Source organism: Astatotilapia calliptera, chromosome 7 (assembly GCF_900246225.1).
Source record: "Astatotilapia calliptera chromosome 7, fAstCal1.2, whole genome shotgun sequence".
In the NCBI taxonomy this organism is placed as follows: Eukaryota; Metazoa; Chordata; class Actinopteri; order Cichliformes; family Cichlidae; genus Astatotilapia; species Astatotilapia calliptera.
In genome coordinates this window covers 57,133,649-57,160,342 of record NC_039308.1, presented here as the reverse complement: position 1 = coordinate 57,160,342, position 26,694 = coordinate 57,133,649, and the positions used below count along the sequence as shown (strand labels likewise).

Sequence of the window (26,694 nt, the reverse complement as noted above, 5' to 3'; positions counted from 1 at the left end):
CTGATAAGCATTCAGTAGTGCGATAAACAGAGACGAATACATTAAGAAACCCAAGAGACTGATAATCTCAAGAGGGATCATCAGCTCATCATAAGGACCTTTGTATGCTGTCGTTCTCTGCCTCAGGAACTGCTCAACAAAACTACTGCAGAGTGTCAAAGTTGTACAGAAGTGAGACATAACAAGCGAGAAACATCACAGAACTCTTGCAAAGTTATACCTGTCATTATTTCTATAGAGCAAATAAACCGAAACCGCAGCGTCTTGCTTTGCGCAGAAAACATTTGATTGCTAGCTGACCATTAAGCCTAAGCGGGCACCTTTCTCCAGACCCACATTCACTGGAGTGCACGTATATCGTGTTAGCTACTCCGCTCTCCTCAGCAAACTTGTATCCTAAGGAATTTAGTTTCAAGTGTCACCTCTTCACATTAACAGTTGTCTGCTATTTGGAGCTTGAATGCCTTGGTTACTTTTAATTACAGTGGGTAATGAGAGAAGACTTTCAAACTGTGAGACACGGAGTATTTTTAGATCTCGATCTTGATTATCTAACACATTGCTGCGGTCGACTCAGATATGACTTTGTTGGAAGACTTTCTGTACCATTAATATGATTAAAATCAGTCTGGAGGAAAAGCTGTAGCACTTTGAAAAAAATATAATTTCAATCAATCGACACTTTTCTATGATGCTGTTAAATCTCTTCCGAGACTGAAAGTATTTTCATCTTATGCAACTCTGTTACTTTCACATTTATTAAATAAACTTATTTGGTGGTTATTTAAGAAGGTATACTACTGTTTTTCTAATGGTTGACTTATATATCAGAGTCATTATAAGTGTAGTTATTCAGTTATATCAGTGATATTCAGCATGACAGTTTTTAGCAGTGCATGTCCCATGACTAAGGTGTAATGCGCAGCGAGGAGAGAACCGGTGATTGGTGAGGAGTGTTGAGGGGTTTTAGAACTGTTGTTTTAATGAGCCTCAGATAATGAAATGTTATTTTAGATCCTTGTAGTCTGACTGCTGTCTTAGGAAATTGTGTGACTTTGAGTTCTGTTTGTGTTTTTCTCATTTACAACACAAGCATCTATTTCTTTCCTCGCGATCATAAGATAGATCAGACTTGACTTGTACGGCTTAATAAAGCTAGCTGCATGCATTTTTTAATTGGAGAGTGTCTGGGTCTATTTGTGGTCTGGCGCAATGTAAGTTGGAAATGCCAGCTGTCGGCATCAAAACCCTGCTGGAACAAACCATTATTTGGCATGTCCGTTCAGCTGGTTGAAATGCATCACTTGCTGTGTCATATGTGTAAAAAAAAAAAAGCTGCTTAATTGATAAAGGCAAACAAACGTTTGATATATGAGAAAAATATTGTGACTTGTGACTTGTTTCACTCAAAAAAAACAAACTCTCTCATGAACTACATTAGCATTCACTCTTTAAAAAACTGTTTGTGTTAGAAAAAAATAGTTTTTTATTCTTATGATCCTTTTCACAGAGTAGGGGGTTTAAAAAAAAGTCCTCAACACCTTCATCTGTGAAGCTATGACTGACAGCTGTGGCTGGTCTAGAGAGCCGTGAGCCAAGCCCCATCACATAATGCATGCCCGACATGTCTATGTCCATCTGGGGTCCTACCCTTCAAACCACTGCCCCTTGCTCTGTGCCGGCAGAGAGACCAAGGGACAAGAGAAAGAACAGGGTGTGAAGACGGGCCTCGTAGGGCTCTGAGGGAAGCATCCAAAGCCAGCTGGTCTGGCTTTGAGGTAAATCAGTGGGTAGAGTGACACAAAGCAGCAGAAAGAAGACTTGTGGGCAGAACGGAAAGAAGAAAAAAGGAAAGTCAATGCTTGCAGAAGGAAAGGTGGAGATTGGAACAGCAGGTTCTGTGAAGGCGCATGTAGAACAACAGGTAAGACACAGGTGTCACAAAGGGCTTGAAGTCCTCACTCAGGATGTGAAGCGAAATGTGATGCTAATGTCATTTTAAGTTTTATCTCCCATCCAGGATAATATGGGTTGCACATAGCTTTTCATATATTAGTCTACTGCTTTTTATTGGATTAAACTGACACAGGTAATGCAGATCACTACAATGATGTTCTTCTGTATTCTTAATAGCAGAAGATTTTGTTGTTGTTTGTTCTTTTTTGCTAGCCTCAGTTTGAGATGATGGTAACACACGTTAACGCAAAAGTGCTGCTAAGGTGATATCTTAGAACTTAGATATATAAGAACTAGGGGTGCAATGATACTTGTATCAATATTGAACCGTTCGATACAGTGCTTTTGGTTCGGTACGCATATGTATCGAACAATACAACATTTTTTATTTGTTTTATCAACTTTTCTTCTGACGATGCTGTCTGTGTTGAGCGCTCAGTGGATCTGCGCCTACTCCGCCTAGGCTGCACTGTCGAGTGCAGATCCACTGAGCGCAGCACAAGCTAGCAAGACAGAAGCTAAGCTCGTCGCAACATGGCAACTGCCTCAACGCTACCCGAAACTGAACCTCCCCCACCCTCATTCAGATCTGGCGTTTGGAACTATCTTGGTTTTCATGTGAAGCATGACCCTGGTGCATCATGGACAAAAGTAAAACAGTATATCGGATGTGTCACGCAATGCTCAAGCTGTGGGAACTAGTGCGTTAGCGCAGTTAGCTTGTTAACCTGTTGACGCTGTCCAGCCCCAAGCACGGGGTGATCCGTGGCAACTTGTTAACGGAGATTTGCCGCATTATGGCGTTAATGTCATTTTAACGAGATTAACGCTGACAGCGCTAGTGGGAACACAACGAATATGACAGCACATTTACACCGACATCATCCTAGTGCAAAGTGGAAGTAGACAAAAACAACAAGCACACATGCTACAAACTTTACCCGAGTCATTTAGACAGCAGTTAGCACATGAGTCTCCTTATGGGGACCTGATATGTTTAATATGCTGCTGAGAATATACCCCAGAAGAAGCGTATAGTATAGCTTTTATTTTGGAAAGAGTCATTTCTCTGTAATAAACTCTCTTTTCCCAAGATGAGTGATTTCTCGATCAGATCGATTAATTTTTTTTATTTTGTTGTTTCAGCAACATTAAATTTAAAAACTGTACTTTTGAGTTAAAATATATATTTATAATTTTAATAAATGATAATTTAAAAAGGCATGAACATTTTGTTTGTATCGAAAAAATATCGAACCGTGACAGCAAAGTATCAAACCGAACCATGAATTTTGTGTATCGTTGCACCCCTAATAAGAACCAGCTGGAACTCATAAAGGATCACGACAAAGCTGAAACAATGCTGATTTTTGTTTTGGTTATGAGATGTAATATTGTTGTACTAACAATGTAGTAGTACTAATCTTCTAATAACAGAATACCACACATGAGTCGCTAACAGATTCAGTCACTTTGAAAACATACATCATATATTATGTAATATATTATACCACTTTTATATGCTACAATATATCAAAGAGGGTTGAACTTTTACCACACAGACAACATAATAATACTTATTAAAGTACACAAAGTATATGTTCTTCTCTGTCTGGATAAAGAAAAGAAAAATCTTTTCAAAGATAGATCTCGCACCAGCATTGTTATAATATAAGCACTGCTGGGTGCAAAATATTCATTTTTTGCTATTGACTACAATTTTCAGCCATCCAGAAATTACAGGAAAGGCTTCAATGACTTCATCAAAGTGTAACAACTGCATGAATTGCTCATTAGACTAAAAGTACTTCAATATTTAACAATCAAAACAGAACAAAACAAAACTTGCTAACCCTGTCATGTGGTGCTTATAAATACATAGTAAATTTGGGAAACACACAAAAAATAATAATTAAATGGCCTCCCACGAAAGAACAACCAGAAATGTACGTTACCTGGCAATATGATGTTATGATTTAAAATGCTAGCATGATTTTCAGAATCAAATGGTAGGGCAGTGTAAATCAACAGCTGTAGATAGAATGGAAACATTATTACTCCCTTTTTGTTTAAGGACTTATTCTAAAATTTAATTTCATCACTTTGGCTTTTTTTTTTTTTTTTGGGTTTTTTGGCACGGAGGGAGAAGTCTTGAGAAAAGTCTTGAGAAAGACAGGGTTTCTTTAGTGCTGATCCAATTCAGTTTAATAAGGTGGTGGGGGGTGGGGGATGTTGGAGCATATTCCAGGATACAGTGTGGACAGGTCACAAGTCCATGATAGAATGAAACTAACTGATTTGCCATTTAATCTGTTAGTTTGCTGTTTCTTGGCCTAATTATTCCAAGGCTGTGACATTTTGTGTTTTAATAGTTTTTTTTAAAGGTATGTTGACTTCTTGCTTTAGACTTATGAGGAGTCAGGAGGTCCCAGGAACACTAAACACAGCCTTTCTTTTTACAGCTCAAACTAACTGGTGACTTAGATAACACAATGCACCACAGACGAAACAAACACTAATCAACTTTGTACAAAACCCTCTCCGTCATTCCTGAATAAGTATAAAATGTTTCATCATAGCACCATCAAACCATACAGTGTGTTTGCAGAGATACAAAATTGCTGCTCTGACTACCATTTCTAAAGTATTTAGAGGAAGTGAAAACATTCAGACACTGAAAGTTTGGTTACTCCTTGTGATCTAAAATTGATTTTATCAGCTGTATATTAATAAAAATGTGCTACCCAAAAAGCTATTGTATATGAAAGAGTGATTCTATTCCTTCACAAATAGATAATGTAGTTTAATGTGTAAAACTTTTGTGAGACTTCTGGGTTTCACTCTTAGAAAGACTGAGGATTCAGGAAGTGGATCCTTTAATAAAGCAGCAAAACCACAAAAGGATATCAAGGACATTCTTTCATTTATGTTTTTAATCTTGGAGGGGAAAAGGGTTATTATGCTAACAAATGTAATTATTTTAAAATGAATAATTAACTTGTGTGGGTTAGGGTTAGGGTTAGGGTTAGACAGAGTTTATGTTAACCTGCTGTTGGGTAGTAAGACATCAAGAAATAAATCTTATGCGATAAATCTATAAAGTAAATTGTAGCTAGAATAGTTTCTTGGTAAATACAGTCCAAGTTCGTATTTAAAATAGAAGAAAAGGGTCCTTCTATTCAGGCTCCATTTCAAACCAGAAAGCCCTGTTAGCTTCAAACAGCTTTAAACTGCCACATTTAATCGTAATAGCCACTCATTTGTAAATTTGCTCCAGAATCAAGTCTATCAAATCTATAATAAACGCATAATTGCAAGAGAAAATGACACCTGCCTCCAAACGCCAGTATAAACAGCGGGGCGGGCCACTCGCCACTACAGCCCCTGCTAGCCACACCTCCTGTGACGATGACCCCCGCAAATACACGTGACATGCCCGTATGGGAGTCACGAAGGTCCCGCCTTCCCGCTCCGATTAGCTGCTCACGGGGCGCTGCGAGTTTTCATCGGCCGACGGAACTGCCCTTCAAACCGAATTCCATCGCTGTTGTCTTAGAGATATGACGTCAAATGTAGTTTGTAATGAGGCCGAGGCCAGTGAGTTCGGAAAAGTAGCTTTTTAAATAAAAATGCGCCTTAAAGGAAGAGGAATTGAGGACATGCTTCTATAATTGTTTTCTTTGATTTTGTACAATTTTTTGAGGGGGTAGTTCCATGTCTGAAAATGAGCACAAAATGGATTAATGTTCACCTCACATGAATGTTGAAGTTTAAAAACAAAACACTGTTTAGACAGCTTGTTCTCTACATGTTTTGACGCTGTGTGTGAGAGAGATAGTGGAGAGAGAGAGAGAGGGAGAGAGAAAGGAGGGAGTGGGGGGCAGAGGCAGTTCGTCAGATGAGGGGAGGAGTCTCACTGACAAGAGGGAGACTGGCTTTTCTGAGTTTGTCAGCTCCCCCTAAAATAGCAGTCAGCGTGTAAATGTGAACTGAAATTACGTTTATCCACTGGAGTCACCGATATAGAGTGTCTATATACAGCGACTGACTTGGGAGTAAAGGTGAGTAACGGAAATAGAAACAATGTTGCGGAGTGTGGCAGCGATACTGTAGCTACAGTGAGAGTGAGTGTAGAAAAGCGCAAGAGGGAGACGTAGAGTGTGGATTTGGGAGACATTAGGAGACATCTATCTATCGTATCCTAATAACATGTAGCTTTTGCGAGAAGACAGCGTAAAAAGTGGCGTCATTTAATATAAGTCACACTTGGTAATTAGTCGCTTTCCGTGTCGTAAAATACCCAAGTGTCGTATTTTGGGAGGGTGTAGCTAGACGCGCGCGCTGTTGATATCTGTCAATTGTTAAAAACTTTTATAGGACTCATCTCTAAGCCGGTAATAAGTTGTACTAGAAGCTCGACTACATGGTCGGTTTGTCAATTGTGAGTCTTAAAACTCACACAGATTCTGACTTGTTGTCCAGAGTGTGAAATGATTAGCCATACTTTGTAAAACGGGCGAGTCTCCTGGGGGAAAATAGTAATCAGTGTGTATATAATAACACTGTTGAGCCATCACACTGACAACATCAGGCGAGCTCACACGGTGACAGTGGTAATAAAAAAGTTGTCTGGCGTGAGTTTACTGCAGATTGTATGTTTTCCTTAAACACCTAACCTCCTTTAATAAAAAAAAAAAGTAAAATAAAATACATTTTATGTATGCAGGTATTTTTTAATTTGTAGATGTACAGCATTATAACGTGAATAAACAAACTTTTTCTTTCATTAGAGCAATTGGCATGATAAAAGTCAAAGCTGAGGTAGTTGCCTATATTGTATATGTATACATATATGTACTATATATTTTCATAGTTAGTTGAAATAGATGAAGGGATATGCGACTGGTTAAAACTGAAATATGCTCAGCCAAAGCGTGCCCAATCAAGTGAATTGATGTGAGATATTTTAGATGATCTTTGACCTTAAAGATTTCTCCCTGGTTAATAAGTTCACTTGAAGGTGACACATTTTATGCATTTAAGTGACAGGCATAGTGACAGGGGCATCGCACCTTTAAGTTAAGCTGCATAAGGATCTTTGGCCAGCGGAGATTGTGCGAGAGAACCTTTGCTGCCTGGTGTTTCTTTGAATCTCTGGCACTCTGGTGACCTTAACCCCTGGCCAGAGTGGGAAATGGCCAACGGTAACCTGACCTTCTCAAATGTTTCTAGTGTATGCTACACCCTGCATAGCTCATTAATATTGCACAGAAGGAGTAGTTTTTATTCAGTTGAAACTGAAAATAAGACTTGAAATTGTCCTGATTTTATAAGCTCATTCATGAGTGGATCTACTGTGTGGAAAATATTTGGTTGTGCTTCACATTTGAACGTATAAACTGCCTTTTGTGTGGATAAAACCCAGCAAAATCAAACTTATGTTTTGCCGTGTTGAAAAAAAAACCCCTCTGTATGTTGCATGCATATATAAAATGTGACTTTGTCTTTACCACAGTTGTAACTATTTTACTGCTTACAGTATATTACCCCCTTATCAGGTTGAACTAATGACAAATTTCATTGTTTTTCTAGGGGCACGAGTTGTTACAGCAGCATTAAAGGGTACTTGCATTTTCTCACTGTCCTTTTTGTGCTACCGCTACTCTGAAAGCATGCACGTTACCGTACCAGCTGGTTGCCAGTGATTTCTAAAGCAAAGCATTAAAGCACCCTCCAATCTGCAGTCATTAGCTTCTGTGCTGCCCCAGGCCTCGCCAGTAATGGGCCTTGTTGCTCATGATCTACATCACGTGACCTCCTGTGTCTAATGTGTGGATGAGGGATTTTTTCATCGTGCTGAAATGAATATCATTTTAACAATTTATGTCATGTATTAGTCAAAGGAATGAGTATGAAGGCACAGATAGGGCTGCCGTAAATGTCTTTCTCACGTGCGCTGTGAACTGTTGCACTAACCTCAGAGACCTCAAATGTTCTATAGCGTCCATTAGACAAGCACACAGAAAGCTTTGATAATATGAGAGTTTTGTCCTGTATTTATTTAATCGTTATGGCTGGTATTGCACAATGACTACCAGTGTTTAGTAACTGTTTTAGCCTTGTTATATGGGATGTTTGTGTGCCCCTGCATGCCTGTGTAAATGTGCGTAAGCGCTTGTTTGCGTCTCAGCACAAGTTCTCAGTGGAAAGGGAGAAATGAGAGGTGGTGACGGTGCGAGGAATGGGCAGCTGCAGCATCTTTTACTGCACTCCTCATCCCACTTCAATCTCAGTGTCTCAGCTTCTCCTTCCAGGAGAAATGTGGAGTGTGTGGGCGAGTCGGATCTGCAATTAACGCCGGTTGTCAGAAGGAGAATGCTGGCGTTTACACGATGCCTCTGAATCACTGAGTGAAAGTCTTTTCTCCTTCACTCTCCTCCTCCCAGGACATTTTTTTTTCAAGGAGGACAAAACAGCAGAGAGCTGAAAGCCAAGGATGCATTGAATAAAAAATAAGAGATAGAAGCTGAACATTCTTGGCCCGTTAAAGAGGATAGTGTTTCTCTGGTTGTTTGGTAAGCCAAGCTGTTCTTTTATGCTGCAGATTTCTTAAGAAAATTAAGGCCCTTATGGCTATTATAGTATTATACAGTGTAGTTTGATTGCTATATTTATTTGAAATTTCTTGCATGGTTATTTACCTGTCTGTGTTTTGAATCCCTAGTTTTATTTTGTGAATCCTTGAAGTTGTGTCTATACCAGGCTAGTTATTAACTTTAAACTCATTATACTGTGTTCTCTAGCACCCCCAACACCGCTCCAGCTGTGTGAGTTGGTTTGGTCCGTTAAACTTGCTACAAGATACTGAGTCTGTTCACTGACGGCAATTAGCTTGAGGCGACACTTTTTTTTAACGCACAGTTGTCTTTTCTCTGTTTTTCTTCTTTGCACGGCTATCGTTCTTTTAAATTTGTGGTATGCTTTTTTTTCTTTGCAAGAACTTGAATTAATATCTATGTTTAAAAGAGTCAGATGCATAACAATAATCAGTCTTCCTAACTAAAACATCTTAGCGTGATTCATTGTTTGTTGGAACTCCTTACTGGAGCTGTATCATCAGCATGGAGATTCCAGCGTTCCTCTGTGAGACCTGGAGGTTGGATGCAGAATCTTGAGCCTGGGAGATAATGTTTTAGGCTACAGCTAACTGTAGACTGCTCCCAATGGACTATTAATTGTTATTATAAATATATACATATAATTACTCATGTTTAGTTACATGTTTTCTTTTAATTTTGTTAATGCTAATCAGATCAGATGTCTGATCAATTCTGGACTGTGGGAGTCACTATGGGTCTTTGGTTAGTGCCGGTACCTTACTTTAAAGACAGAACATTCATGTGTTGTGACCGTGAACCACTGATATGGGCATGAACTAGCACTGGGTGACTGACAACAGCAACTTGCGTGAAGTATCTGACTGATTAAAATACACAAAATAAACCGAAATTTAATTAAGACATCACAAAGCCCACTGGCAAAACTTGTGCTAAGGCGCTGATAAACAATATAAAATTATTTAGAAAAATTATTTTAAAAAAATCATAGCTCTTTGATTGAATGCTTACATTTAATTGACAGTTATAAACTATGCTCATCATCTCTAGTATTTTTTAAAGCTCTATAACAGCTCAGAGGGTGAAGGCATTACTCACTGAGGTACTGTTTGTATAGCAAGACAGCTAGCAGTGACCTTTCAACTGTCCTGCCCTTGACTGAGACCTCTGGTGGTAAGCCACCCTTTTGGCTCACTCAGCACATGTGCTGCTGAGCAGGGCAGAGCAGCTTAAGGCCGCACCGTCTTTTCCTGTCTCTCCTGCTCTTTCAAACAAGGCCTGGCTGGAGGTCTCTTCACCTCTGCAACCTGGACCACACAGGAGACTCAGCAGGAAGATCCTCACACAGAGCCACACTGTAATGCTGTCAGCCTGCTTTTGCCACTGTACCCTGTCAGTTTATTTGTATCCATAATGCAAGCAGACTATAATGGTGAAGAATCAAGTCTTAATGTTTTTTTTTTTTTAAATTATGCTATTGCTTTTTTTTAAACTCAGAATTTCTTGGTTTCTTGGGTTGTGGCTACTGTGTTAAGCATAAACTGGCCTTCCACAGTTGGTGTGGTTTGGGAGGGTAGACTGTGGAAGCATGTGCTAGAGCAAAGGTGATGACTTTAACAAGTCAAATCATTTAACACCTTTAAGATGCCTCCTCGCCTCTTTGACTTTCTGGACTGCACGAAAAACCACAGAATCACACTGTGCTTCATTTCTGAAGTGAGTGAGCCAAACTCAAAAGACGTAGAGCGAAAACATGCGCGTCCCGTGCTTTCAGTCAGTATTTTTCACCTTGTTTTCATCTTGTTGTCCTGCATGGAGACCTAATATTAGTCAATGATGTAGCTAAACAATATCACGTACAAAACTAAGCTGAAGTTAAGAAAGACATGTCTTTGCTGAGTTGCATTTTAGCCGCATCTTAATGAGACTTTTTGAAAAACACATAAATCAAAGGAATATATTATAATATAATTTACTAGATCAAAAGATCTCCCATGATTGCTAATATACCCCACTGTATTGAATTACTCATGCTCTACTGTAGATCTTAAAAAGCCTCTCTCGCTGGAGATTTAACTTCTCTGTCTTTGTATAGAGGCGATGAAGTAGAAGCCTCATCAACAGACAAACAAATGAACTGTGCTGTGTGCAAAGTAAAACTCTCTTCAAAGTCTGCTGTTGTCTAAGTGATGGAGGTGTTTACTGTGCTGTTAGAGAGGGCTAATATAGGCTCTTTGATTCATCAGTTACAGCCACTTAATCTAGCTGTCCATTAGGTTACCAAAAATAAAAGTCGAATGCATTAAAAAGTGTTTATCAATGGCTGGTGTATTCATTACAGCTGTGAGACTTAGGTGTCACAGCTCATACACAAAGCCCATTGACTAAAAGTTCAGTAGCTTCTGGGAAGGAACAGTTGGATCTCCTGCAGCTGGACCGGCCCTGTGGCCAATTCATCTGCAGGAAGAAGGCCTTGTCTGTAATATCCTTGTTTTTCTGTCTGTCTGAGAAGCTTTATGAACTAGAACAGCTGGGGGGATGTGATTCCTCCTATTATTCTCCAGCACACATCAGCCATATGAACAGGGAAAGGAAGTGACCCCAGCCCCCTCTGCTCTGTGGAAGCTGCTCCGGTTCACCGCAGGGCTCTGACTTACAGTTTAAAGTTGTCTTCCTCTCTACTGTTTGAGCACAGCTATAGCACCATGAACATTGCAGTGAGTTATGCATTTGAGTTTCCAAACCATTGTGCACTGAGTATGTTTTTCTGTAGATTCAGGATGATGAGATTGTCTTTTTTATGTTGCCCACTTAAGTTAAAGTGCAAGTCTGGCCGAGTTCAGTAGTTACATATCATTTTACTTCTGAAATCATCCAGAAAATTAAATATTACTTTTTCTTTCTTGTACATAGTCAGGCCATGTTTTCTTCTTTTCTTTCTTTTTTTGCATTTTAATTCAGTCAAAACTTGTCCCTTTAAATCCAGGGCATTCAGAAATGATTGTCTTTGCATCTCCAGTCTCCAAATCCCAGCTCTTCATAGTGTGACTGTGATTGCAAGTGAGGTGTTGAGTCTGCCCGCTGTTTGTGCGTCTGCCCGTCTGTCCTCTTCTTTTCTCCCAGTCCACTTTCCATCTGTGTGCTGTGGGCTGCCGATCTAGGTGAAAATAGTGTAGTGTTTCCACTGGCTGTTGCCATCCTGGATTCATGTCAGACTGGGTTGTTCTTTACTTTGTTTCAATCCTCCTCTGAACCTCTGTCACTGGTCCAGCTTACAGAGGTGTTCACAGCGGGTACTGCGATTAGGGAGGTCGGGATTCATCATGAGCCGCTGGCCCTGGGATAGAGGGCCTGAGGCAATTAGCTATTTGAAGCTGGGACACAGGGCCAGAGCCTCTCCAGGAATCTTTCTGTTTCCTGGAGAGACAAGTTGTGCGAAGGTCTTTGGGGTCTTTCTGTCTTCCCCTTCTCTGTCTCTCTCTGTGCATGTTTGCACACAGTGTTCATGTGACAGCTAACACATATCATCTGATCTGGGAGAAACTGTAGGCTATAGCTCGTGAAATACCCATTTCATTATTTGCTCAGTGAATGATAATCATTCATGTCAATACATATCAGACTAGAATGGGCAGATCTGCCTTGCACATTTTCAGGAAAAGCCTCATTAAAACTGATGTTTACTGTCATTCACAAAAGCAAAGTGATAACGTGAGTGATTATTAAAAATGAAAACTGTCACCCAGTGTGACCTGAAGGAGCCTTAACAACATGAAGCACTATGACAAAATGATTTAGCAAAACCTACTTTTTTCTCTCACACTTCCATCATCTCTCAGCCATGTGGTACGGAGAGATGAATGAGCAGTTTCATTATTTTAAATGTAATATAAATGAAATGAAATGCATGAATCACAGGTCTGCATGCGATCATTAAAAGACCAATTCTATAACATAAAATTCTAAGAAAAAAAAAATCAGTGCTACTTTAGCTAGCCTTTTCACTGTTGTTATGACTCATGGCCATCCTCACTGCTCAGATTGCATAAACCTTTTATGTAATGGAACACTGTGGGAAAGAGGCATCGAGTGGAAGATAAAAATGGGAAGAGAAAATCAAATATTTATTCTGAGCTTTTTAATTTTTTTTCCCATTAAAAGCAGACATTCTCCGAAGACACCCAGTCACCATACCCCTAAACAATATGGACCCCATGTATGTGTTCCAAAACATGCTTTTTATTTAGTAAAATCTTCATGTGGATTTCCAAATGCTGGTGGAGAATTGGATATCTAGAAGTTCTGTGTCTAATCTCGGTTCCCAGTGTTTAAAAAAGACATGTTGGGATTGGGTAAATGCGCTGCTGCTGAGACGCATTATGCATAACGTCCCTAATATCCTTACACTGTGGATTCCCCCTGGAGGAAGATCTTGGTTCATCTTTGCTGTTTACCATTTCTGAGTTGCGGTCTGTGCAACATCAAAAGGCTGCCATGACACTTAACACAGCTCACAGGCTTACTGGTAGGTTGGGGGGGGGGGACTATTGCTCCCTATGGGTTTGGCATTATTATTGTTCCCTGGTGAGAAGTCCATCTTATGATAGACAACCGTGCAAATGGACACATGCCATCATACCAAATCAGACCACAGAGCCACACTGTAATTCTATGCAAATTTATAAACCTCTAGGAGCATGCATGCATTAATTTTTATTATTCCATGTGTGTTTGTGTGTAACACAGTGAACAGAGCAATAAGCAACAAAAATAATGAAATACTGAAAATAGGGAAATACTGAAAATACTTCATCAGTTAGAGCAAAGGGGTAACACAGGAAGTGTTTGTTTATATAATGTCCTCATTGCTAATGTGTCATGTTAAGACGATATCTTTTGAAGCTCATACAAAGTCACAGGGAGTATGGTGATGGAGGGATTTTCCTCAGATACACAATCTGTATTAACAGAGTTAATATGAGCTGAGCAGTTAGAGGTTAATATGTCAAGTGTGTTTAGGATGACATAATTTTTCATGACTTTAACATAGCACGACTGGCTGATTATAAATAATTTATGCACATCAGGAGTTGAAAAGTTTCTTAAGCTGAATCATGGTGTGATACTATGGGAAATGCTGTTGCCTAAAGAAATTCCAAAATCTAGTTGAACACTTGGCCTCTGCAAATACAAATAAGAAAATATGTTATAAAAACTCATACTGTGACTCAGAGTCAATATCTGTACTACTGTTTAACATACTTTTAAACAGTAGTACAGTAGTACGGTTTTCTTCAGAAGCACTACTTGGCGCATAATGTGCCACTTCAACAGAGCAGTCTTGGTGGTTGGAGAACAGACTGCATGTAAAAAAGTGGGTGTAACCCATTCGTTTCTGGACTCCAATTTTTCTGCCTGTTGCCATCTGAAGTGATTATATGTAGATGAAAGAAGGGGGAAGAGCTAAGTTATCAGCCAATGCTAGCAAACTTGTTTTGCAAGCTACATCCATAGCCTTTATGATCACAGATAAATACCTGCTAATTAGTTCTCAGTAACAGACAAATAAAACACTACAATTTCATAACAGAGTGGTAGGCAAGTATACCACATAGAAAAGGACCAATGAGATGTTGCTTACCAGAAAGCTACAGCTGCCAGTTGGTATGGACATTTCCCACATAATGCAATTTTTATCAGTAAGAAATATATATCACATTTTCAGGGTTTAAGGTTATAAAGAAACAGTTGTAAGGACTGTGATAAGGTTGGGCGATTGGACAAATTTATTGACTGACGACAGGCTGAGCCTTTCACCAATCGTTTTTAGAAGAGCGATTTATTTATTTACCCATGAGTAAGTTTGCTAATAATGTTGGTTGAATGTAGAAGAAATAGTCAACAGAAAAAATAATAGCTCTGCTTTAATGGCACCATCTTGCAGCTGCGAGCAAATGCAGCCTCTTCAGGTGCACCCAAATGCAGCGATTTCTTTACTCAGACTTATAATAGAAAGGAAGAAAGAAAGAAAGGCAGTAGCCTATGTTCAGAAAAAAAATTATTTAAATTTAAAAAAATGACAATGGTGGGGAGGGAGAAACAAAGAGAAACTGGCTTCGTTTTTTAACTATAACTGTATTTACAGACTGTTCCAGTGTTTATCTGTCCTACACACTCGACCAAACAACAAATACAAAATTAACCAAATAGTAAGTTAAAAATCAAAATGTCTCTTCCAGAGAGCATAAAAAATGTTTTGACATAAAGTTAAGTCTTTTGTGTGATTTGTGGCGTCTCAAATAAATAAATAAATGAATAATCCAAAAAGTAGCTATATTAATACTGAAACAAACAAGAAAAGAAAGTAAAATATTCCCTCCAAACAAAACTTATAAATTTTAAATGCGCAAGTCAGTCCGTCAGTCCTGCACCAAAGTAGCAGGTTAGCATGGAAACTTAAAATGTAAGCATAGACAGTGAGTCCTGGTATTTACAGGTTGCTTGATTGAAAAAAGTGCCTTTGCACAGTAATTTTTCTTAATGATTTCTCAAGTTGGAGATTAAAAAACAAAAAGCAGAACAAGACAAGTTTATTCGACCACCTTTAAATCTAGAACACACAAATATCATGGAACTGTGTCAAAAATTTGTTTAAAATTCAAAAATACTGCATTAGATGAACTGAATTCACATTTTTAAACCAACATTTAAACTAGAGCTGGGCGATATGAGATTTTTTCATATCACGATATGTTTTTTCCATTTCAGGCGATAACGATATCTATCACGATATAAGCCAAATAACTATATTTGTAAGATTTAAATGTGCCGTTGCTCACAAGTAAAATGTGAAATAATCAGCAGCTTGTTTTTATTTAAATATTTATTTCCCATAATAAGTTCAACAGGGTAGATGTACTTAAGGAACATAAGACTTTTTCAGATAAATAAAGGCAAATATTGCAAACTACACAAAAGGCAGCCGCTAAAGCGTTTAAGTTTCAAAATAGAACAAACGAAACAGACTAAATTGTCAATTCCACTTAGAAACAAAATATTAATTCTAAAAATAAATCTTAGTTTGTTTTACAGAAGAACAGACAAAACTGACTAACTTTTGTCAATATCAAATAAACTGAGAACTAAAAGAAAATTCTCAATCTCTCCTTGTTGTATAGCTTAGCTTTTCAAACAGTTTTAACAGTTACTTTAGTCTGACAAAAGCCGAATGACGAATTAGCGCTTCCAGTCAGAGACTGAGGCTACGTCCACACGTACACGGGTATTTTTGAAAACTGAGATTTTCCGTTTTCGTTTTAAAAATAATCCCGTCCACACATAAAGGCAGAAATGAAGGAAAACGCTGCTATGAACATGCCAAAGCAGCAGGTGGCGCTAGATTCCTAACCGTGCCGAAATGCTGGCCAATCAGAAGTCTAGAAGCTTCGGTGGGAAAAAGTAAACAAAGCTGGGGCATAGAAGCAGAACCGAGTCGTATGTGTGGAGGGACAGTAACTGTGTGTATATGTAAGCATTTAAACACTGCAGAGAGTAGAATTAACAGTAACAGTATTGTAGAAATTAATTTCACCGAAACAATAACGTGGCGCACAGTGTGACGCATGCACCAGTTTATTGTATTTCCAGACTTGCTTTCGGCACAATTTACAGTGCACGCTACTCTGTTTTTTGTCAGACTTGAAATAGCCGAAATACCTTCACACTACGGAACTTCTATGGCTCTTCCGTTTGACAATCTCTCCGGCATTGGAACCATCATCTGTTTTCTCTTCGGTCACGCTCGGTTGATTTTTCTAGTCGGCACACTCATTTCCTCCATTACGCGTTGGCTCCATTACCCGCTGGCTGCTTCCCAAACAAACACACGTGCGGCTTGGCACTTGTGCTGTACGTAACAAGTCACGCGACGTGATGCTGCGGCTGTGATTGGTTCAGCTCTGCGCTACTTAATTTGGATTGGCTGACCTTTTTTTTTTTTTTTGAGGACAAGAGCGGCGAGGTCTATCGCGATAGCTTAATTTCTCTATCGAGTAAAAGTTATATCGCGATACATATCGTTATCGTTCTATCGCCCAGCTCTAATTTAAACCATCACACTGGACTTTTCTGAGAAGTCAAAAAATAAATCAAGCATAACATGCAACCACTAAAACTATTAAACTAATATTTCTGTTTAGAAATACAAGCAAATAATTGTAATTTGCAAATTAACCAAAAGATAATGATATACTTTACTATTTTTTTCCAGCTTTTTTGTAAAATTGTAACAATAGCAACAATAAATATATTTTAGCATAAAAATATAATTTTGATTAAAGAGCTTGCGTATACAGGTTAACCGTTAAAACATTAAAAAATGATTTTGGTAATTGCCAATTAATATAAGGTAGCTGTGGCATAAACCTAACATTGGGTCGTGGGCTAACGCAGCCTTTAATCTCAGTGTTTAAACACATTTTTCAAGTTGCTGAGAGCTTCAGGACGTCGGTAAGTTTTATTAAATAACCATCTGGAAAGCCGGGAACTAAAATGTTGAGCTCTGTAACTTAATAGTGATGGTAATATTTTAGAGGCAAATCCTTATGCTAACAGGACAATATAGCAACTTAACTGTATATCTATGTCATCAAGCACATCCATTTTTAATGAGATATAATTCATCATCCTGTCTGTGCATCGAAGAAGTTATCATGATTTTCTATGTTCATGAAAGTTTGACTCAAATATGCATCAAGGGATTTACCTTGAGGAGGAGAGTAGCTTTTCTACATGAAATGGATATAACTGTTAGGTGAGGGTCATCTCTTTATCCTTGAGAAACTGAGAATCCATTCATTGGCTGGGCTTGAAAACCTGACTGACGCAAATGGATCATTGGGAATAGAAGTGTCCCAGCAGTAATTATGTTACAACGCAGCTGCCGCACACTACCACACTACCACACTACCACAGAGGTGGGTTGGGATGGGTGCGGGGTGCTTCTTTTAGTCTTGTTTCCCTTACATCTTTCCACATAGTTAACACAGTCATACTGTCTTCTCTCTCACACTTCCCTTCTCACTCTCTCTCTCTGTTGTTTTCTTTCTGTCTGTCTTTCATTGGCAAAAACTGCCGTCAAACCTAAACACACGTGAGCTGCAGTGGAAAGTTTCTGACTAACATTTATCCTGATCTGCTGACTGAATGTCTCATCCTTCTGTTAAATTACTCGTATAATGAGGAAAAAGTTGGTATCACATCATGTCACCTATTTGTCACTGTTGTCTTCCTGGCCTCTAGATCCCTACTGCCTATGCCTTGAAGCTAAAGCAAAATGTCTGTTTCGGGGTTTTTTTCTATTCTCCAGGCCTCCGTGGCACTAAGTCAGTTAAAAAAGAGACATGAAATTAATGTAATGTCAATGGCGTTTTCTCACGAAACCCCAAGGCAGTTAGTCAAAGTCACCTTGCATAGTCCTCTCATCCCCTGACAGTACTGCGAGAGTGAGATGGAGGATGTCTGTCTGCTAAGGTTGTCAGCATATGATGTCCTTCAGTTACAAGTTGTTATATCCACTCATCGTCATTCATATTTTGCAGATTGAATACGTGTCTGGTGTTTATCTGAAGAGCGACATCATTTCCACTCAGTCGTCTATACAGTATGCTGTAGCCCACAGTGAAGCGTATTCTCAGTGAGAACAAGTTCATCCTGTGGGGCTCTCTTTCCTTTTGATGTCATTTTGCAGGTGATAAGTAGCTTTCTGTCTCCTGGTCCCTGTCTTACACCACCATCCCCCAGCCCAAGCAAGGTGCTAGCAGCATGGAGGATTGTTTGAACTTGCATTGATCCATTGTGGGATTACAGCTGGGTCATTGGAGAGTTGGACTGAGCTTCCAGTCATCAGGGCAGATTAACCACTCGCTGTCTGCTTGGCTGCCATTTCAGTGCAGGCACTCACTGCTGGCTTTGTGACTGTCCCTACATGCAGGTCACTGTTTGCTTTTGAACAATGCATTTTTATACTTTCTTCATCGAATTAGCTTCAGACTGATTTAATATGTAGGGAAACGTATTACCTAATGCAATAAGGCAAGAAACATTCTAACAGTGCTTAAATCTGTAAGCAACCTATGAAAGACTTGCCATTCCTGATTTCAGTCTCAGTGTTTTGGCCCGCAGGATCTTCTTTAGTGCAAACTGTATGAATTTTGTTTTTAACACGTTCAAGGTGTTCATATCATAAGCATTTTAGCCTTTCCTTGAAATGATATTCAAATCTCTCCTGTGTGAGAAATGTCACCCCCAAGCTATGCTTTACAGAGGAAGGGGAAGTGCTGCAGAAAGTCCATGTTTTGCAGACTGCCCCACCTCTCTACATTTCTCAAAGCCTCCTTTTTCACTTTTTTGCTCACATGCCCTTGCGATAGCTCATGTTAATTATGTCTCATTAGTTGCCTTGGAAACTGAGGTGAGGGAATGTATAACATGAGTTTAAAGAAAGGGAGAATTAAAAAGAGACGATGAAAAATAAATCATGAGAAATGGCATGAAAGAATAAAAAAAAGAAAGAAGGGGGAGGGCAAAAAAAGGGGGGGGGATAGAGAAAGTGGTTGTTAAAGGATCAGCCGTGTGTCAGATTAGCATCAGGAGACATTAACACTAGTGATGCTGCTGGGGCCACAATACTGCCTTTCACTGCTGGAGAGGGAGATAAGCGCACTCTCACAAAAGGGAAGAGGGAGAGAGTGTGAGAGGGCTGGCTTGCCTCCACTCCCCTCAGGCCAACAGCCCCATTTACAGGTACAGCACCTCCTGATTAAAGCGAGAACAAAGAGGTGGATGTTCATTTCCTACTGCGCTGGTGTCAAGGCGCCATTGAAACAAATTGGTAAAACTGTGGATTTAGGCCGCTTCGCTTTATGTCTTCAGTCTGCCAGAAGCTAATCATAACCGAGCCACAATGTTGACACTTTGAGTTTGATACACTTAAGAACGTCGTCATGGATTATTTCACAGAATCTGTGTGTCAATGCACATCAGATTACCGCGTGAGGCTGTTGCATGCTCGGGAATGTACTTCTGTCTTAATCATGTTGTTTATATATTAACTTGAGTTGTGAGCACCGTGATTCATTCTTATGTAACCATTGGAGTGTTTGAATAACTAGAAAAGGCCTCTGCCTGCTAATTGTAAAGTGAGTGGCCAAAAGCATCCTGTGCACGTCGTCCGGCCTGTGTAATGATCCTTACAGTAAACACAGTAAACAGACAGGGCAAAGCCACGAGAGATGAGCCTCTGTTGTTTAGTCTTCGACTTACATTCAGGATGATAATAAGGGGAAGGATCAGAAGGGAGGGTATCCCCAAGGTGGTCCCTCCCTTTCTTCCTCCCCACTAACTTGCCCCGCTCCCTCTGTCTCCCCCGCAGAGGGGCACTTTGAAAGGTCCTGAATAACAGGAAGTCGAGGGGCAGGAAGTTAAGTTTTGTCTGCCCACGGCCTGTGGTAGGATACTGAGGCTAACTCTGCCTTGCACAGGAAGTGCAACTGTCACGGCTATGCTTAAGACTTTGGCTGCTGTCCATCACCTTCAAAGAAGTTGAAGCGCGCTTGCTGCGTATAGCTACATATGGTGGGTACGTCTTTAACACAAGCCACATAGGATGAATCTTCAAAATCTTCTTTGACAAATTCTTATTATATTATGACGTTTGAGATGTTGAGTGAAAAAAAAGTTTGTAGTTTATAAGCTTCGTTACAGACTAACTGCATAGCGCTGGCCTCGTTTTTTGTTCATTAGGTACATCTCACAACAGAAATGTAATTTTATGTTACCTTTTATATAGGGCAGCAGATGAGAGAGTAATGGTTCAACTTTGTGTGGAATGAGCGCAGGCTTACAAGGAGGGAGGGAGGAGGCTGGATCCAGTAATTACACTGGGAATTGAGCATGTTTTATTGATTGTGAAAGGGCTAGACCTGTCACCAAGCCTCCCAGTGTCTCAGTGGTCCGTCTTAAGGGAGGAGGAGGAGGACTAGCATTCTTGTCAGTTGACCAGTGTCGCACCTCATCACAGAGGATCGCTGCGGCTCTGTTAATAAACAACTGCAATGCTTAGTCACTTGTATAGGCATGGCATATTCTAAAACTGCACGTTTGTTTAACAGCAGGTATAGTAGGGGATGCCATATTGACTTTATGTCAAACTGTGGCCGTTGCTACAGTGACATGTTCTCTGCACATTGATTTATGTGTTACAAATGTTTGGTAAGCATCTTTCAGAAGTGCTGGATTGGTTTATATCAAAGTGGACCAGGTGTGTCACATCAAGGTCTTTGTAATGTAGTGTTGTTATACAATGTGCTGTTTTGTGTGCACCAACTAAAGCTTCTCCTAAATGCAAAATCATTTAGTATATGTGTGGCTTTTCATGAAAAAGCTCGAGGTAATGTTGGATTCACAGTAGATATGGTTTCTGTACGTGGAGGCAGCCATTCAGATATGTGGGTTTGTAGAAATGTTTCCTGCAGTGTCTTTATGAAACTTCAACATTACAATGCATCAACCTCTTAATGACAGACAGTCAAGAAGAGCAAAAAATGTAATGCTGGAAAAACTAACACTAAAGCTAACATTAGTGAGCCGCATGAGTCATTTCTAGTTTTACAGAACTGGAAACCTTGCACTATCTTCCAATCAGATTATTGTGCAGCACATGCAGAAGGCAGAGAAGAATAAGTGGTAGTATTAAACATGCGATCTTCTAGCTGTAAATCAACAAAGCGGAATAAAAAAGTGTATTTAATATGGAACTTTGATGCTAATCCATTTACCTTGGTCACTATCAACACCGTTCATCCATTTCCATGCATCTTTGTGCAAACAAGGTGACTTCATCTTCTTCGTCTACTTTGCACTATCCACAGAATGTTTTATAATTTACTGAGTGGAACCTTTTGCAGCTGGTAAAGGACCAATGTGTATTATTTAGTGGCCACTTGCAGTGAAGGTAAGAAAACAAAAACCCAGTTATCATTTTAAGGTAATTTTACACAAATTAAAACACTCAAATCGCTGCCAGTAGACTTCCACTAAATCACTCTGCTGGAAAGAAAGAGGTTTTACTGTTGACAGTGAGTTTACAGGAGACAGCTGCGTGACTATACTGTACATTTTTTCTAAGGTGGGCTCATAGCCTCATATGGTATCCTGGTTCTGGTTCAGTGCTTTTCTCCTTTTATGTTTATTGTCTATGTATCTGTTTCCTACGCACATGCACACTCACTTGTACAAAGAGCACATGATTTAGGCCATAAACAGATACTCTGTCCCATTCCAACACTCACGAGAAGTTAAGAGTGTCACGCAGAAACACGCACTTTGCTACAGTGCAGACATTGTTCTACTTTGTAATCTGAACATCTTCTGACATGTTTATCCGGTTGGTAAGACCAGCTGAATTATCCCACTCACTTCAGGACGTTGAAATTGCGTTATTTATTCTACGCCAAAGTATACTGTGATAACCACAGTAACACATCAGTGATTGCTGTTGTTCAAGTCTTGAAAATAATGTTTTGTTAGTCAAAATCTAAAGTGGCTAGCTAACTTGTGATGAATATGGACACTAAGTTTGGAGCGTGGCACACCTGCAGTCTGAAGGCTCTCTCAGCTTGTCATTTCATATCTGTGGAAGATAAAATGTCACGACACAGCCTATTATGCCTCTAGACTTGAACTGTCCTCCGGTGACAGCTCCTCTGCAAAACGGGAGGAAAGAATGTGTACGCGCTGCTTATACTCGCATTACACTGAACCTATTCACATATGCACACACTGAAATAACAGGCCAGTGGTCAGTTCAGACTAGCCTTGGCAAGTGATTAGATAAAACATCTCAAAACTGACACCATATTCACTTGCACAGATAAAACTTAACAAACACAGAGGAGGAGCAAAATGACGTTCTCATAATCTTTGCAGATAAAATGCACCAGGGTGGTGAGTTTTTCTTTCAAGTTTTGAACTTGTTTGTTTGGTGTTGAACTTGAAAATCGCATTTATTTTACTTTAAAAGAAGTAAAGTCACTGAATTTGGCAGTGTAGCTACTGTATTGCTACAGTTGTCTCCCATACTAATATATTAAACTTCAGGGTGGCCAGTGTATTTCTTTAGTGGAATAGACACCCTTTGCCCAGGGCTCCCTTTAATTCAAACATTAGTTTGTGTGTAAAATGCTGAATGAACAAGAGCACTGTCATTCTCCCTGGCCTGTTGTGATGTGGTTTGGGGAAATTCTTTGTGGGGGTTCAGACAGTTTCTTTCCTGGCTCAGACAGCCACGCGTGGGAAGTTAGCAAGGTGATCTCAGTCAAGTTTGCCTACAGTGGAGCCCCGATTCAGACAGCCAGACACCATAATGCCAGTCCATCTGTAACCCATAATGACTGTGTGCCACTGCAACTGGTCATTTTCGTTTTCACTGCCAAATCGGCCCCTGGCTTCCTCACCTCGCAACTGCTGACTGCATCTAAAGGCCCGAGTTGTTAACCTTTCTACATTTGTACTCATGGGGGAAATATAGTTGTTTGGACATTTTCTATTTGCTGGGTGTAAGTGATGGATGTGCCTCTAGGGAGGGGGCTATATCTCTTCTTCCAGAGAAGTAGAGACAGGACAGAGTTAGATGTTCCTTGGGGAACACTGTGGTCTGAACCACTGGCCAGGTTACAAGCTCATATGGGAATATATTCCAAATTCTTTTTATCCCTCTGGCTTATCCTATAACCCTGGAGATTTCAACCACCCTATTGTAAGACCAAACTATGCTCTCCCTCTTCATCATCTTAACAGCAAAGCTGGCATCAGTGTAACCAAGCTCAGACCGTAAAAAAAATATTACTGGCTGAGGAAGGTACAGGTTTTTTCAAATAAATCAATTTGTTTCAGGAAAAACTCTGCTATCAAAGCCAGTTACCAAAAACGTTAGTTATGCTATGTATTGCGCATCATTTAATCCCAGTCTGTCACTGGTGTCCCTTGATAACTTTTATGTAGCCAATATAAACGTTATGGGATAAAAAAAAGATTGAACTACTGTACATTTCATTCTGTAAACCCAGAATTAGAGAAAGGGAGTGTCATGCATAGAGTTCAACTACTCTGTTAAAGCCGCCAAACCCAACCTGCTCCCTTTAGCATCGTGTATGCCTGCTTTTAACTGTGTGTGAGTAACAATCCAGATGGTCCCTCTCCAGGGACACAGTGTCCATAATTTGCCTTCTCGGGACAGCATGATCTTCTTTTGAAAACTGGCTATGTGTACAGGTGGTGGAAGACTAAAAGTTTTTGTTTAATAAAAACCTTGCATTCTGTGTTAAATGTGTGAAATAGTGTTAAATGTAAGCATAAGACAAATGCTAACTTAAAGTAGGTGAGTATACTAAAAGTTTGGCATTTATAGAAATGCACTTCTTCACTTTCTTTGTGGAAGAATTTATACCTCTCCTCAAAGTCAAATGAACAACTAGTTTCTGGTTATCTTACCTTAGCTTAACTTATTACAAAGCCTGGAAATAGAGAAATGGTTAACCTGAATCTCTGTGAAGGGAACTAAATTTGCCTACAAGTTCAGAGCTCACTTAGTCACACCAGTTGAAACCAGTTGCCAGGCAACGACCAGAGACTCCAGGAAGGTAGTGCTCTCAGCCAAGAAATAACCAAGCAAATAACCCTTAATAAGATATTGAATTGTTTTTTTTCCCCTTGACTCTTAACTTTTTATAGACTTAGCACAGATTACTTGCTAATTGGTGTACTTCAGAGGTTCTGGGGGGGTGTAGTTTGTCACCTTTGGACAAAAGTTTCCATTCGCTTTTCTAATTTAAAACACCACCTGCTTTGGTATTAATTTTAACTTTGTCAGAAAAATATAAAATCTAACAAAATGTCAAACTGTTCTTTCAAAATATGAGCTTCTAATAGGAAAAAAACACAATAAATGTCAAGGAGACTTGCCTTTCAGTGATTTCAGCTGTGGAACAATTGAAGCAGTCAAAGAGATAACAGCACGCTATTCAGGTCTCATAGTTTCTGTATGTGCTTGAGTACAAAATGCAGAACCCTCTGGTACTTTGGGAGATGTTGTTGGGTGTCATATTAACTTTCAGTTTTTCTCTTTCTCTTTTGGTCCTCTTTCAGATCCTGGTGTGGTCTGCTGAAGAACAAAGAGTGTCTTGAGAAGTGTGAGAGCCAATATAAGAAGAGAGACTTTTCCACAATGTGCTAGGAGAGAGGAGTAAGAACGAGTGTTGTTATTCTGATATTGTTGAGGTGTCAGAGAACCAGGAAAGGAGACAGCCATGGGGCGAAAGAAGATACAGATCACGAGGATCATGGACGAAAGGAACAGGCAGGTGAGTGGGACAGAGATAACAGTTCATCTATATATCTATGTTTGTCTGTGTCTAATCTAAGACTGTTTTAAAAGATGCTTCTGTATCTTTACATGCTTCTCTGTATCTATCTGACGGTTACAGTTTTTCTCTGTTTTCCTTCTTGGAAAAGTTCAGCAGCTGTCATGGTGTGCAAAGATCTGAACAGACATACCTCCCTCCCCAAAGTCCCAGCCAGCTGAACAGGGACCATGACATTTCTTTGTCAGTGCGGTCGCATTTACAGACATGATTCCCTTGCCACCCTGCAATTTCAACCAGAGAAGTTGATGAGGCAGCAGCAACTCTGGGCCGCAGCGGGGGCCTCATGGCGTGGGAGTGAACTGAGTGTTGCAAGAAGTGCAGCGGGCTGCCTGTGGCCTTCCCACACTGTAGGGCTTGTCCCCTGGCCCGGCAGTATGGCTGGGGCCCTTTGCTGTAGCCCTGTGTGTTTGCAGCTGTTTGGTAGTAATTAGGAGCAGCCACTGCACCACAGCACCCTCTCATTTGTAGGGTGGGTCAGAAGGACACACAGCACCCTTCTTTGCCTTGGCCTCGCTGGTCCCGACTAGCCACAAAGCGGGAAAGAGCTGGAATTCACTCTGTCTGCTCATGTTAAATATAAACTCCTAAACAGCAAAACAGTAAAAAACAGCCTGGGTCTGTTTGAAACATGAATAACAGGTGCAGATATCTATAGCAGAAATGGTATGTCTTATTTAGCTACGCTCCCTATGATTTAAGAGCTAAGTTAAGGAAGCATGTGCACTGTTTCTGACAAATTATACCAATTAATGCAGATACATAGGTTTCCTGTATCTAGATAGAACGCATCTGGTTAACATCGGCTAAACATGATTAATTATGTGGTAATATGCAGTTGGTACTCTGACTATGTTTCTATCTGTGCGGGTAGCAGTAGTAGTCAAGTGTAAAACAAAATTCCACAGTGTGGGCCAATTATCAGCACTACACCTGGTTCTGGGTGGGTTCCAAATAGGGGGGTATTAGGGGAATCGGTCTAAGCTCGTTGGTGGTATCCAAGCTCTATTCAGTGACCTGTGACATGAAGGAAAAAAAAGAACATAAAGTTATATGAAAATAGGTTGGTTTCTGATTGCTAAGCGAGCAGGTTAACTCTTCAGAAGATCCATTCTTTGCACTGCATATATGAGGCGGTGAGGGGACACATTTTGCAGTGTTGTTTTATGGGAAAGTAAAGCTGAAGAGCTTATTATTAACACGCCTTCCAAAGTCTAGTGTTTGCATCAGATTTTAAATGTCTGACTGGATAATTTGTGAGAAAGTTTATCAGCAGCATGCAGGCATTTCAGCTTACATTTAGCATTTAGTTTGGTTTTAGCTGGCTCAGCAGAGAATCTGCTGTGACAATAGGCTGTGCTAAAATAAAGCTTTGGTATAAGGTGATGTATGCGTGTGGCTTTTTTTTTTCTCTCTCGTTTTTTTTCCGTGGGCCATGAAGCGCACAGTGCCATCTCCCTTGGGCGTGCTCCTAACCAAGGGGGAATAGCCATTAGCATATGTTCCCCATTGTCAGGAGACAGTTTAAATCTTTGCTGTTAGTTTTCCATAGTGTAACAGTGAAATGAAAGAGGTCCTTAAGTGGACTAATTAGACAGTATTTCTATAGAGGATGTTGTGTAAGGACAACAGGGGCTCCCTTG

The 26,694-nt window shown here is 39.9% G+C and overlaps 1 protein-coding gene across 12 annotated transcripts in view; it reads left to right on the top strand.

Moving 5' to 3' along the window:
• The first annotated feature begins 1,663 nt into the window (after positions 1-1,663).
• Positions 1,664-26,694, top strand: part of mef2aa (myocyte enhancer factor 2aa) — a 63,173-nt gene continuing 38,142 nt past the window's right edge. For 6 of the 12 annotated variants that reach the window (XM_026176021.1, XM_026176019.1, XM_026176017.1 and 3 more), the window contains exons 1-2: positions 1,665-1,924; positions 24,777-24,991. In XM_026176021.1, the coding sequence (XP_026031806.1) occupies positions 24,938-24,991 (54 nt within the window). In that variant the 5' untranslated portion in view covers positions 1,665-1,924; positions 24,777-24,937. Of the gene's footprint in view, positions 1,925-5,860; positions 6,018-7,548; positions 7,579-8,014; positions 8,532-24,776; positions 24,992-26,694 lie in introns of those variants that run through there. The other 6 variants (XM_026176018.1, XM_026176016.1, XM_026176014.1 and 3 more) reach the window with 5 other exon arrangements.